General features: G+C 39.8%; 2 protein-coding genes across 4 annotated transcripts in view; both read left to right on the top strand.

Annotated features, from left to right (window-relative positions):
* The window catches only part of LOC124122699 (multiple epidermal growth factor-like domains protein 11), a 286,895-nt gene that overhangs the window by 115,908 nt on the left and 155,250 nt on the right, over positions 1 to 15,737 (top strand). The gene's annotated exons all lie outside the window — the stretch shown is intronic.
* The window catches only part of LOC124122701 (multiple epidermal growth factor-like domains protein 11), a 51,978-nt gene continuing 45,716 nt past the window's right edge, over positions 9,476 to 15,737 (top strand). For both annotated transcript variants that reach the window (XM_048400380.1, XM_048400379.1), the window contains exons 1-4: positions 9,476 to 9,606; positions 10,543 to 10,626; positions 13,262 to 13,390; positions 14,595 to 14,723. In XM_048400380.1, the coding sequence (XP_048256337.1) occupies positions 9,501 to 9,606; positions 10,543 to 10,626; positions 13,262 to 13,390; positions 14,595 to 14,723 (448 nt within the window). In that variant the 5' untranslated portion in view covers positions 9,476 to 9,500. The remainder of the gene's footprint in view (positions 9,607 to 10,542; positions 10,627 to 13,261; positions 13,391 to 14,594; positions 14,724 to 15,737) is intronic.

Here is a 15,737-nt window from a genome sequence, read left to right as displayed (position 1 = left end):
GAATGTTTTCAATTTGGGTGGCAGATGTTGATTTCGTTGGATAGCTTTGAGATGCCTCAATAGTGTCATCAATGGTAATTTGGTCATCCTTCAGCCAAGAGATAGAAGTCTGGCATTGTGTGGAGGCCGTAGTTACCTTGGTACATTGAACCGGAGAAGAAGAGATGACAGCTGAATAGCTTTTAGAAGAAGGTGTTTGTGGAGGAATTGATAACTTGTTTTGCTTCAGTGTATGAAATGTTATTAGTATGCTTGAGTTTCAATATTTTGTTTTCAAGAATAAAAGCAGGACATGCTTTTGATGAGGACAAGTTCTCCCTGTTGCAGTTGGCACACCGGATCTCATATGTGCAGTCTGAACTCTCCTGAGTTTCACTGCAATGGCAGCACCTTGCCTTGTTAGTGCAAGTTTTGGCACCGTGACCAAATCTTTGACACTTGTAACATCGGAGTGGATTTGGAACATAGACCTCCACTCCGATGTTAAAGTAACCTGCTTTTATGGACTTTGGTTGGTTGGTTGGTTTCAAATAGATTTATCAATGAGGAAGTCCACCATTTCACATACTTTTCTAAAAGTAAAAGTCTGATGAAACTTTCAAGATGGAGACATAACCATATCTCTGGTGACGACGTTTAGTGATTGGTTGGCTGGTTTGTTGTTTAACGCCGCACTCAGCAATATTCCAGCTATATGACGTCGGTCTGTAAATAATTGAGTCTGGACCAAACAATCCAGTGATTGATATCATGAGCATCGATCCATGCAATTGGGATCGATGACATGCATCAACCAAGTCAGCTAGTCTGACCACCCGATCTCGTTAGTTGCCTTTTACGACAAGCATAGTCACCTTTTACGGCAAGCATGGGTTGCTGAAGACATATTCTACCCCAGAATCTTCACGGGTCAAGGGTTGTGAGAGCAAAAGTGAAAAGGTAAGTTTGGGTATTGATGATTTTTCCATCTTCTGCTTTTCTAGTACACTGCTTAACTTCGGTGACACCTTGAGGTTTTAATTCAGTTGTGATCTCTTCTTCTCTCATATCTGACAGACAGCGAGCTCGAGCGATGCCCCTACTACAGTTCAGTTTCTTGTGCACTGAGACAACAACCCGTGTATTGACAAACTGCTGGAGGCCCAACAGATTGACGGATTGCTGTCTCGTGCACATTCCACAAGGATTGATCCACCACGGAGACGTGTGACGTTCTTAACCTCCCCACAGGCACTTTGGATACCCTTGGAGATCGCAAACGGGTTTAGTTTTAAAGGACTATCATCTATGGTTGAAATGACTAAAATCTTGGCCAAGATTCTGACATTATTGGAGATAATTCCTCATCAGATGACGAAGAAAGGTGCCTTCTTTTAGTAGCTTTCGATGAACCAGTGAGTGTGTTGTTAGCAATGATATGAGAAGATTGTTCAGCATTTCTGCTCTCCACCCGCCATCGAGTGTCAACAAGGACGATGTTGCAGTCAAGTTATTATATATCTTGATGAGAAACAGTTTGATATATTTCGAAATTATTCCATTCAAGTATTCCATGCACAGGGCATGGTGTGACCACCCGACTGATAGAAACGGGCCAATTCTACCACCCGTCTAAGTGAAGTAAGGGTCGAAGTGGTGTGTTGGGAAAAAGGAACACCTGTTCCTGGATCCAATGCCCTCAACCACCAGAATCCCGTCCTCCACCGACACAGGGGCGCAACCCACGGCAAACAGGTTGCCCAATTGTGTCACCTCATACGACAAGCAATGGGGTGCTGAGGACACATTCTACCCCGGGTCCACACGGGGGAAGAGCGATTGGCATTACCCAGCACTCGGCACGAGGAGGTTGCTCTTCACGATGCCTTGGATTTTCTGAAAGAATACAGTTTTTCTTTATGAACTTGTGAACTTCAACATGTGTGTGGCCTATAACTTGAAAAATACAGCATAGATTCTTTTCCAATTTAAGGAACAGTTTCCACACTAATAGAAGAGGTGCTATGCAATGTTTGACTTTGATGGGTGTATTTTCTATAAAAAAATATGTTTTTCATGTTGAGTTAAGATGTATGTAGGTTTGAGCCGATGTATCCATGCGTTTACTTAATCATTTTCTAACCGTGAAGATCCGTGGTAGACAAGGTCTTCAGCAAACCATGCTTGTTGTAAAAGGCGACTTTGCTTGTCGTTAGAGGCGACAAACGGGATCGGGTGGTCACTGACTTGCTTGATACATGTCATCATATCCCAACTGCGTAGATCAATACTCATGATGTCAATCACTGGATTGTCCGGTCCAGACTCGATTTTTTGCAGACCGCCGTCATATACAATTGTAGCTGGAATATTGCGGCGTGAAACAACAAACAAACAAAACATGATCGTTCTCACTACATCAATGCAGACCCGTAAAGATCCGGGGTAGAATAGGTCTTCAGCAACCCATGCTTGTCGTAAGAGACTACTAACGGGATTGGGTGGTCAGGCTCGCTAACTTGGTTGATGCATGTCATCGATCCCAATTGCGTGGATCGATGCTCATGATGTTAATTACTGGATTGTCTGGTCAAGACTTGATTATTTACAGACCGCGGCCATATAGCTTGGAATAATGCTGAGTGCGGCGTTAAACAACAAACAAAACTATATGCCGGCGGTCTGTCAATAATAGGACCAGACAATCCAGTGATTGACATCATAACCATTGATGGCAACTGATCGGAATGCATTCACAGGGGTTGTCCTTCAAAGCTATCGAGCGTTAACTGGGCTACCATTACACACTAATCAGCCGATTTTCGGAAACCATTGGTTAAATTAATGCTATGAAGGACCTTCCACGGTCAGGACGACTTCTTGTGACTTCACAATGTGAAAACAAGGCACTGCTTTGATTAGTGCGATGACAGCCATTTGCAACGAGTCCCGTCATGTTACCCAGTCAATGAAACCTATGATCGTGGGTTCGAATCCCGGTTCGCCATGATTGTTTATAGGTCTGTCAGCACCATACCCGTACTTCTAATTTAAACCAAGTGGTAAATGTCTGAGACATACATCACTTTCGGCTTTCCTCCCACAATAAGCTGACAAACCATGAAATAGCTGGAATACTGTTCAAAGCGGAGTTCACGCAACTCACTCAGTCACTTACCAGACCTGAATCCACCGCAGCACAATTGGGAAAACCTTGCGCGTCGTATACGGTCACTGACTCCTGAATATGCGTGAATTGTAGCAGCATTGCATCGGGAGTGGCTACAGGTGCCCCTTCAGCATATCCAGCGTCTGGCTAGCGGACGTCTTTAAGTCATTGCATTGTTGTTTTATTTCTTATGATCACACATGCAGGTTTGTCGCTTTTATTTACGAAGAAGCTGTTTTACATATTTTCAATTCTTCTCATATTTGTGAGTATGTGCATTGATTATTCAAAGTAACCTTGAATATTGTAACAAAATGTTATATTTAATCCCGTGACCCAACCCAAAGTACCAGAATGTGTTCTTTACTTAAAAAGTGTGATCCTAAATCTTACATTCGTTATATTTAACCACTTTCTAAAATGGCATTGTCTTTTCATAACATTGAATATTTACAGCAATTTGTTTCCCTTTATTCAGATTGACAACCTACTCAAAACAAGGGACAATGCTTATTTTCGCTAACATCCGAGAAGATATTATACCAAGGGATATGTATTAATATAGCGCATGGGAAAAGGTGCCATACAAATAGATTATTACAATTTTGAATTTTTATTATTATTGTTGTTGTTATTAATTACTGATTAATATTTAAAAAATGCAGCATTGAGGGTTTGGGTGATCCTGCCACAGGCAGGCTGGTTAGGCTCATCATCAGCTCAGGGCCCCCTCTATACGCAGCCCAGACAGCGAATGGGACTTCTCCCAGGAAGGGCTGCCTAGTCAAACCCACCCAGAACTTTTCGGAGAATGTGAAGACTCCCCAACACTGCTGCCTTCTGCATTACCCAGATTTTCAGACGGGCTGTAGTCCTGGTAGCAAACCCGGGTACTCTCCCCAGGTCAGTCAACAGATTAGGTACCAAACCTAAGGCACCGAGAACAATGGGGAGTCAGACAACTTGGTCCTTTGGATGCAAGCGTGACATTTCGAAAGCGAGGCCCGCTTATTTGCCATGTTTTTCCTCAATCTTGTCAATCACACTGGTGTCAAAGGGGACAGAAAATTCAATGATATAAATGACTTCATAGGATTTATCAAAAGGACAAGATCAGGTTTGTTAGCCTGGATACGTCTGAGGATGTAAATTATCCTATACCAAAGAATTTTGTATTTATCATTTTCCATGACGCCCTCTACACATTCCGGGTCATACCGTGGATGGACCTCTGTTGCAAAACCACAAGCATGGCGATTTGATATGGCACTTCGCTTGGATGACACTCATTTCTGTACCGTCAAGCAGTACAGAACCATCAACAAAATCAAAAGGTTGAAATTATGTCCCACCTTCTTGGCTAGTTTTAGAAAACTGTGGAATGCCTTGTTTTCATCATGAGTCTTGACATGCTTCACAAGAGGATCATCAGACAAATAAATGTGTGCAAAGTGCACAAAACAATTTTATCATGAAGAGCCTCCACATTAATCAAACCACGCCCTCCAATCATAATTGGTAAATATGAGCGATTGAGGGAAGAGCGAGGGTGGTGGGATCTATTGTCTGACATGATTCTTGGTGTTAGGGTGTCAATACCCTGAAGTAGTAGTAGTAGTAGTAGTAGTAGTAGTAGTAGTAGTAGTAGTAGTAGAAGTATAAATAAACTCGTTCACTCTCTCAAATCGTAGTAGTAGTAGTAGTAGTGGTTGTAGTAGTAGTAGTATAAATAAACCCGTTCACTCTCTCAAATCGATGAGTTCGTGGCATGCCAGAACCCTATGAGCGTGTGTATCAATTCCCGATTCATCCTGATTAGTTTTGGACCTACATGACTTTCGACTTTCCTCCAACATGAAGCTCACATGCCATAACCGAAACACTGTTCAGAGCGGCGTTAAACTATACTCACTAACGAATTTCACAATAATGTATTTGCCATGTCAACATTTAAACCTACATACTTAATCGGAGTTAATACTTCAAACTTCGGTAAACCAACGACCAATTAACTCACAGACTGAGCTCCTTCACGGACGTATGTATGCACATTTGCAATTTTTATGACTGAGTTCGTTCACTGGGCACATTCATCTATAACCATAGATCAATTCAAGGAGTTTTTAGTTCTCATTAAATAATTAATTATTTTTTAAATTTAACATTGATAAATTTTGAAATTGTGTTGACAGTTAATCTATTTTAACTGGCAGCTAAATTGCCTACCATCACATGCAGCTGAATGGTAGTGTAAATCCTGCTGGGGAACCATGTAGGAAGCAGAAGTATCGTAGGTCCCCACGGCCCCTAGCATGATGGCCTAACTTTGGCTGCTGGCGATCTATAGCCCGTTTGTTATGTATAGTGATGTATTTTTATGCTTCCATATAGTTTTAAATCTGTGATAATTCTACTAGTAGTCATTTTACTGTCCGTTGTTGACAGGATTTTATAGTTTAAATTTATAACCTTTGAAAGTCACGATGTGTCTGATGAGACTTTAAATTTTAACTCACTCCTTCACTCAAAAATCGTACATTCAGGAGCTTAACACAAGTCACCATCAAGATCTTATATTGTGTCTGGGTGTATTCGGACTTCACCTGTTGAAAGTTAATATGTTGAAGCTAATTAGCATTGTCTTGATATCAGAAGGACAAAACTGGCATGCAGTACGTAACTTAACAACTCCGGGTCGGGCAAATATAACATTTATTGAACTAAACTACACAAAACTGCATCCTGCTTACTTTGGTTGTTCTTACATGTACATATCTATGCTCTCTGCGTCATAGCATTTATTCACCTGATGAAGGAGTAAGCATATATTCCGACACGTTGTGTTCCTCATAATAAAGAAGTTGACATCCATAAATTCTCTTCCTTATACATTGTATGGCTGAAATACTGCCTATGCGACACAATTTATATTTGAAGGTTTTTATAGCTGAGCATGTCATGTACGTCGTGCTAAGATGTGAATGTAGAGACATCGCTGGACACGCCAAGCCGACAAAGGAGAAAATGTGACTGATAGCCTAAGATGAATGATTACGAGTTAATTCCAAATACAGCGAAAACCCTATTGTATTGTGAAGGACTGTCAGTCACGAATATTGCTTTTAACCATCATATCAGAATATAACATACTGACCTACTTTAAAGACGCTCGATTATTTGCAATATTTGGCGAAATGGTCACAACAATCAAATTAAGTTGTTCTGTACAGTTAGGAATGAGAAAATAAAACACAGCAATGTCGTTGTTAGAGTTCACATCTCATTCGATGCGTTTCGAGATTTGAGCACCAAAACAGCGTCAACATTTAACAACTTATGAGGTACAGTCGTGCATGCTCTTTCTACGATAATTTCAATGACCGTCATACAACTCTTGCTCAGAGGTTGTTTGACGAAGGTTACAACATGCAAGGCCTCAGTAAAGCTTTCAAAGAGCCTAATGGTGGATATGTTGAGAACATTTACAAATTTGACGATCGGTGACAAAAAATGTGTTCGAATCATGTGTTCCCTACTTTTGACTTGTACCAAGCGTCATCACTTGATAGTGATTCATGAACACATGCTCCTGATATCTTCGGAATCATACAATCGAGTTTGGTTTTAGCAGTGATTTCTTATGAATATGAAAAGGGTTTGGTTACTTGTATTTACAAACACCCAGGGAACTAACTGCCTGTGCTTGTCATGAGCGGCATTTAAATGGATCTAGTAGTCAGGCTCGGTGACTAGGTTGACTGCATGTCAAATTATGTCAGTTGCTTATAACGGTGCTCATGATGTTAATAACTGGGTTTTCTGGTCCGGACTCGATTATTCACAGTCCCCCGTCTTGTAGCTGGATTAGGGTGAGGTAAAACAACCACAAACAAACCAATCATCAGTGGCAATAAGCATGATTCAAATCGTAACAGCTGATGTTTTCATTATCAAACCGTTCTTCCCTGGGCAATTATGTAGATCTGAGAGCCTGAAAGAGTCAAACTCATAAACATGTGTGTTCACTTGCATAATTTTCCCATGATGCTTCTTGTCTATCAGGTGCTTGTCGTTGTCTTAACAAGAGAGAGTGTGATCTTCCCAAAAAGTACTGTGAGGCTGGGTGTGAGACTGGTTTCACAGGCAGTCGATGCCAGTATGGTAAGATCCCTATTGAAACATTCAAAAGAATAAATGGTCAGTCCAAATGGTAAAATAGCATATGGTTGTTTCTTGAATATGTTTTTATTCACTATATATACACACAAATGTCATCGCGCATCATATTACCTTTAACTAAGGGATGACACTTACCATGTTTAATCAGTTTACTGATGCCAATTGTTTCAAGCAGTAAAACCGCTGTGGTTAAATAGTTGCAATATTACGTAACCTATCCTACCAACTGTACTTCTTTGTTCCTCGTGATTGCCTTGAAACTAGAAGATCGTGCATTTGAAACAATTTATTGACCATGTATACACGTATTAAGTACGACACACTTAGCGGCATATAAACATGAGTTAAGGTTAGATGTATTCTACCAAATGATTGTGTTACATATAAGGGTTTTTATTTTTGAAAACAGAAGTTGATTTTCTTTGCTTGACATGAAGTAGATTTCTATATTTTGGTTTAGCCACTGAGATGATAACGTCTAAATTATGAATTCAGCAGATGTCCCATGAAAACATCTTGCAATTAATTATGTTTTAACGGTTTCAGTCAACCAATTGGCATCCTGCAAAGACCACCAAGACGTAGTCGATGAGAACCTCAGAACGTGTACAAGTCAGGGCTACAAAGGTTTTATAACATGCACTGTCAAAGGCCCAGCAAGAAAATTTAACATCATCCGAATTTTTCATAAACCAGGTAGGTCTATATTAATGTAAATGCATTTGGGATTAAATATAAGTTGGCCTATTGTGCAGAGTTGTGAGAGAAGTGATAGACGTCTGACATGTCTGACAACTTCTGCTGACACCCCGAGATATAACTGGAATACTGTTCAAGGGAGCATTAAAACCAATTCACTACCACATATTTTATGAATTGTAAATATGCATTATTGCATTATAATTAAATAATTTGGACCGATTACGCTTTTGATCAATCAACATCATGTATATTTAAATATTGTATTCCGTTATATTGACCACGTTTGGTTTGACGTCAGTGGTAATAACATACCGCTGCTTATCAGTTTGACTATGTATCCCTCACACACGAAACTTTACACCAACCGTATTTGTATAGCTTAATTAATGTTGCATTGAATGATTTGACTGGATTTTTGCGGGTGCATTCACTTTTGTTTCTACCTTAAACAGATGCCAAGATTATCAGCAACAAACCCATCAATCTACAATGTTGCTTAGGTTCTCAGTTCTGAAAAACTCTTGATAGGTGATTTGGACCCATCAGTTCCGCTGTCAGTTGACAAACAAATCTGATACAAGGGAAGAGCGCCCGCCAGTCTTCTGTCCTAGTTCAATTCTGAAGTTGATTCAAACCAATCTAACAGTTGCATATCAAAGACAATGCTACATCAAACAATATTTCGTCTAAAATTCTTATTTTTTGTTGGTAATACAAAACATGTTTGATAATTGCCAAAGCAGGTAAATCTTACTGGATCAATGCCATATGATGATTTTACATAACATGTCCATTATTAAACTAAATCCTAAAGAATGACTTGTTTTCGTCTTATTTTGTTAAAGGTAAAAGTCTGTCCACATTTTACATTGGTGCAAAAGACAGATGGGAAACAGTATCGATTCGCAAAAATGTGACCAACAAGATTACTGACTACGAGTACACAGGGAAGCGGTTATACCCCAGTCTTATATTACACCCTCAGTTCAGAGTGTGTGAGGTAGCAATTGCTTATGGCAAGTGAACGTTTATTATGCATGAAATAAGTTACATAGAAGTATGTATTCATGGCGTGGAATATTTGGACTGCTGACGTCTATATATACTTATCATATACATGATACAACCATGTGGATAGTGTATACTAAAGCCCGGAGAAATGGTTGATTAAATTACATTAAATACATGCGCTACTCTTTTGGGTGAATTTGTTTGGTGCCTTTTCACACGGTATTATATCCAATTGCTTACCTACGATATAAGTATATCTCTAGTCATCATTTTTGGTGTACTTTTTCCTGATTCCATATGATTAAATGAACTTTCTCTTTGACGTTAAACGTACAAAAGTAAAACATCTACATCTGATATGTGGTTCCACGTATTATCCTTGTCTGTCCTGTACAGTTTCTACGCTGTTTTCACACGTGCTTGCCCATTCTTAGAATGCCTTCATGACGATGAATGTAATATGGAGTGCAACTGTAAGAACGCTTCAGACTGTTTGGAGATCCCCAGGAAGTGTCCGTCTGGTTGTGCCATGGGATACACCGAAAAAAACTATGGCTGTGAAAAAAGTGAGTTTTCATAGGCCATTTATTTACATATTTGTTAAAGTATACTCAGTTATCATATACTTTTTATTTGACACACTGAACAATGACTATGAGTATGAGGATATGTACTGTATGGCTTTCGAAATTGCTTTAAACTGTACACACAACAAGTCACTTTTCCAGCAAGACCAAAGTAGCTCGATGCCCTTTTAAGGCGTCCGCCTTACCGGAAGGTCACATCTAAACTGTTCTTTCCTTTTCAAGTAGCTGTGCATCAATACAGTAATATAGTCGTTATCCAAATAGCATGTTTGTCTACTTTGTCATCCGTCAGCTTCTAAAAAATGCCTACCAAACAATATGATTTATATTGTTACATTTAAAATAAGAAGTTTTACCCAAAAGAGTAATGTGATAATAGGTTCTCGTTGATCGTTTGTAAAATTTGTGTGCTTCAAATAACTTTTCTTAGATTTGTTTTGCCGAAACTAAGAGAATAGCGCAAGAACGCAAATATTGCCATGGAGTAAAAGACTCATTTCTTGCGAACAGAACAGAACATTTCCAGAACAGACACATCCACTGTTCAATGGGTAATTATTTTATCAGGTGAGGATTCCGGGTCAGAATAGATCCCAAGCAAACTGAGCACGTATGTGGCGATTTAATGGATCAGGTGGTCAGGCTAGGTAACTTCTTTGGATGTGAGTCTGGAGACGCGATCATTTATAGGCCGCCGCCATATAGCTGGAATATTGCTGAGAGTGGCGTTAAACAACAAACGGGAAACAAACACCTTAACGTCACATACACAGGTGAGCATTGATATGACAGTACCTTTAAATGTCTTAGATCTCATTACCTGCACAGTGTCCAGCAGGTTACAATCCCCCATCATAAAACAACACTCGGGCATATTCATAATTTCAAATAGCAATATGCTTTTCCTTTTTTCAGATGAAGTAACGCCTGCATCGACTCTGGATCACGAAAGGTCAACAACTGCTGCAACTACATCACCTCCAGTGGAACCGACCAACGGTAACTATAGCTTTGTATCGCAGTTGGAAAACTGGCGTTACTTCAATACATTGGCGACGACGTTTATGAGATACACCTACTGTAAAACTATGTATGTTATCGATAAACATACAACTCTAAACGTACTTTGAATTTAAAAGCGATTATTGTTGTTGTTTATCCCAATCTACAATTATAAAGCCAATCGCAATCGCCTATGAATAAAGAACATGCATGCCTTACCTCGCAAAGTGATTATTCTACAAAATACCACAAAATACCAAATACTCGCGTGAATGAGACGCAAACTTAATAAGATAAGTTACACAATCTGTGCACATAATGCGTTACAAGTTAGTTTATTAACATCTATGTTGCCGTTAGTATGTTATTTCGTGTCTGATGTTCTGAGCGCGTGTCCCTTCTTTCTTCCTACAGCAGGACTGTTTGTATAGTTAAACCAATACAACGATAGTAGTCAGGCCGTGTCATAGATTTGGTGATGTTCAGAGTTTGCATGATTCAAAGAATCTTTAGCATTGGAGTTTGTTTCATGCATACGTGTCTTCCTGTTTGCCACCGGGCATTTATTATTATCACGAGGAGGTATGTGTGCCTATTAAGACTACTCTTTACATGTGTCTTTTATCACCATCAGGTAAAAACTTCAAAAGATAATTAGTATAGTCGAACATGAGTAAGTCCCCATGATCCGCAGTGAGGTGGCCTAGCTTTGGTTGCTGGTGGCTTATAGCCCATGTTTTAAAGAGTTGTAAATGATTATTATTATTAAATATTTGTGACAAATTTGCTTTTAAATATAATTTTGTATTTATGACGTACGTGCATATACATGTATATAAACTTGTTGGAATAATGCAGATACGACGTTACATTAACTCACTAACTCACTAACCGTTCATGAACGGTTTAACTGTTTCTTTTTTTATGATGGAAATTTCTTCCATGGTGGCGTGGCAGAAAACTACTTTCGTTAGCCTTCGTTTTGGACTTATGCGGATTTGAATCCCGCTGGCGACACACATTTGTCGTGGAAATTGTTCGTTCATAAAGGTGTATGATATTGGGGAAGGAAGTTCCGTCATTGCCTTCGTCATTAAAACATGCTATAAAGTTCATAATTTTGTCAGTCATGTAAAAATAACATTAACAACGTCATAAAGCCATTTCATAGCTAACACACTGACTGATTTTGTTTTCTCAAAATGGCGAGCGTGACCATGACCTAGGCGGAAGTGAGCAATGTCATGTGGTCTTGGCGCAGAAACTAAAATATAATTCCCCTTCACTCCAACGCTCCCGCGTGAAATCTTCCAGGCTTGCTACAGTGTCGGAATATGTATTAGTGAGTGAGTTGTGTTTTACGCCACTTTGTGGAGCTGGGTGTAGGTCAACGGGTAACACGGCAAACGGTCACTGTACATGTTAAGCTCCCTGGACGGGAAATGGCTGCAACAGTAAGCACAGTCTTTCTATACCAATGAGAACACAACACATAGTGGTACACTCCATGGCCAAAAGGCGATGTTCACTTATTACAGTGTCATAATATGTATGAGTGAGTGAGTTGTGTTTAACACCACTTTTAGTAATATTCACGCATTGTATCCATATAGGGAATCAAATCCGGACTTTCGATGTTACAAACGAACAAGAATACCCCACCGTTCCTAATCTGTATAAGTTTGGTGATGAAGTGACAAGGATGACACAATGACTGATCAATATCTGGTGTGTCCGCCATGTTGGGCGATACATGCACGACACCTTGATGGCACACTGTTGGATTAATTTGCGTCTGGTTGCGCTTGAAGGGCTATCCCCAGCTCGGCATCGTTGTGAATAAACAATTAGAGCAATGTTATTCTAAATAAAGTGTCTAAGCATTCTTACTTGTTATATTGCTTTGACATTTCAGCTGTGATTCTTCTGAAATACACGTCCAGAATTACTAGAAAGCAGAAAGTAATGGTTTTGTACCGCATACTGGAAATTGTCATGGAAAACTTTATGCTTCGTTGTATAATGGTCAATAGCCAATTCTCATGTTCTTCATACGAAGATTTCAAAGGATACACAAGTGGGACATGATCCTATTAGCGAAACCCTGGAATCCTCACTATTGCAAATCAAATATTAGCTGACCTGGATCTTTTGGCATTGCTCCAGAAGACAGACGTGAAATGCCTAGATTTTTCGTAACTGCATCAGTTGGAAAAATACGTTGAAAATTCATTTGAAACTGGTATTCTTTTTGTATCATATATACTGATGTAGTGCGTTGCTGTGGCATGAGCAGTTCATTATGCATAACTGTATGGTACTTAAATGCTACTGTGATACTGAAGGTTCTCTGCTCTTTTTTGGCTAATAGTAGACGGATCGTTTCACAATTATTTCGGTTGATTCTAATTTTGCCGGCACCTGTGCTGAGAATACACCAGATATCATCGCACAGTGAAGCAAAATATTATTGCTATCATTTTATGTGAGTTGTTTTCAAGTATAACACAAAACACTGGAAGTCCGGTCCTGCAGTGCCCAACGATACAGTATGCTAGCCATACAATTGCAACGCTCACGATGTTTCGTACAAAATCTACTTCTCATTGGAACAATTTGTGTTAATTTACAGCATGCAGTGGCGGCTATTACAAGGACGGGCAATCCTGTACACCGTGTGGAGCTGGGTGCAGGTCAACGTGTAACACGGCAAACGGTCACTGTTCATGTAAAGCTGGCTGGACGGGATATGGCTGCAACAGTAAGCACAGTCTTTCTATACCAATGAGAACACAACGCACAGTGGTACACTCCATTGCCAGAAGGCGATGTTCACTTGTTACAGTGTCATAATATGTATGAGTGAGTGAGTTATGTTTTACGCCACTTTTAGCAATATTCACGCATTGTATCCATGTAGGGAATCAAACCCGGGCTTTCGATGTTACAAGCGAATGCTAGGAACACAAGAATACCCCACCGTGCCTAATCTGTATACGTTTGGTGATGAAGTGACAAGGATGACACAATGACTGAACAATATCTGGTGTTTCCGCCATGTTGGGCGATACATGCACGACACCTTGATGGCATACTGTTGGATTAATTTGCGTTTGGTTGCGCTTGAAGAGCTATCCCCAGCTCGGCCATGTTGTGAATAAACAATTAGAGCAATGTTATTCTAAATAGAGTGTCTGAGCATTCTTACTTGTTATATTGCTTTGACATTTCAGCTGTGATTCCTCTGAAATTCACATTCAGAATTACTAGAAAGCAGAAAGTAATGGTTTTGTACGGAATACTGGAAATTGTCATGGAAAACTTTATGCTTCGTTGTATAATGGTCAATAGCCATTTCTCATGTTCTTCTTACGAAGATTTCAAATCATACACCAGTGGGGCATGATCCTTTTAGCGAACCCCTGGAATCCTCACTATTGCAAATCAAATATTAGCTGACCTGGATCTGTTGGCATTGCTCCAGAAGACAGACGTGAAATGCCTAGATTTTTCGTAACTGCATCAGTTGGAAAAATACGTTGAAAATTCATTTGAAACTGGTATTCTTTTTGTATCATATATACTGATGTAGTGCGTTGCTGTGGCATGAGCAGTTCATTATGCATAACTGTATGGTACTTAAATGCTACTGTGATACTGAAGGTTCTCTGCTCTTTTTTGGCTAATAGTAGACGGATCGTTTCACAACTATTTCGGTTGATTCTAATTTTGCCGGCACCTGTGCTGAGAATACACCAGATATCATCGCACAGTGAAGCAAAATATTATTGCTATCATTTTATGTGAGTTGTTTTCAAGTATAACACAAAAAACTGGAAGTCCGGTCCTGCAGTGCCCAACGATACAGTATGCTAGCCATACAACGCTCACGATGTTTCGTACAAAATACCCAGTTTATCAATGACTGTCTTCTTCTCATTGGAACAATGTGTGGTAATTTACAGCATGCAGTGGCGGCTATTACAAGGACGGGCAATCCTGTACACCGTGTGGAGCTGGGTGTAGGTCAACGTGTAACACGGCAAACGGTCACTGTTCATGTAAAGCTGGCTGGACGGGATATGGCTGCAACAGTAAGCACAGTCTTTCTATACGAATGAGAACACAACGCACAGTGGTACACTCCATTGCCAGAAGGCGATGTTCACTTATTACAGTGTCATAATATGTATGAGTGAGTGAGTTATGTTTTACGCCACTTTTAGTAATATTCACGCATTGTATCCATGTAGGGAATCAAACCCGGGCTCTCGATGTTACAAGCGAATGCTAGGACCACAAGAATACCCCACCGTCCCTAATCTGTATACGTTTGGTGATGAAGTGACAAGGATGACACAATGACTGATCAATATCTGGTGTGTCCGCCATGTTGGGCGATACATGCACGACACCTTGATGGCATACTGTTGGATTAATTTGCGTTTGGTTGTGCTTGAAGAGCTATTCCCAGCTCGGCCATGTTGTGAATAAACAATCAGAGCAATGTTATTCTAAATAGAGTGTCTAAGCATTCTTACTTGTTATATTGCTTTGACATTTCAGCTGTGATTCTTCTGAAATTCACGTCCAGAATTACTAGAAAGCAGAAAGTAATGGTTTTGTACCGAATGCTGGAAATTGTCATGGAAAACTTTAGTTTCGTTGTATAATGGCCAATAGCCATTTGTCATGTTCTTCTTACGACGATGTCAAAGGATACACCAGTGGGGCATGATCCTTTTAACGAACCCCTGGAATCCTCACTATTGCAAATCAAATATTAGCTGACCTGGATCTGTTGGCATTGCTCAAGAAGACAGACGTGAAGAGCCTAGATTTTTCGTAACTGCATCAGTTGGAAAAATACGTTGACAATTCATTTGAAACTGGTATTCTTTTTGTATCATATATACTGATGTAGTGCGTTGCTGTGGCATGAGCAGTTCATTATGCATAACTGTATGGTACTTAAATGCTACTGTGATACTGAAGGTTCTCTGCTCTTTTTTGGCTAATAGTAGACGGATCGTTTCACAATTATTTCGGTTGATTCTAATTTTGCCGGCACCTGTGCTGAGAATACACCAGATATCATCGCACAGTGA

This window comes from Haliotis rufescens, unplaced genomic scaffold (assembly GCF_023055435.1).
Source record: "Haliotis rufescens isolate VD_foot unplaced genomic scaffold, xgHalRufe1.0.p SCAF_2, whole genome shotgun sequence".
NCBI lineage: Eukaryota > Metazoa > Mollusca > Gastropoda > Lepetellida > Haliotidae > Haliotis > Haliotis rufescens.
This window is presented reverse-complemented; position numbering and strand designations above follow the sequence as displayed.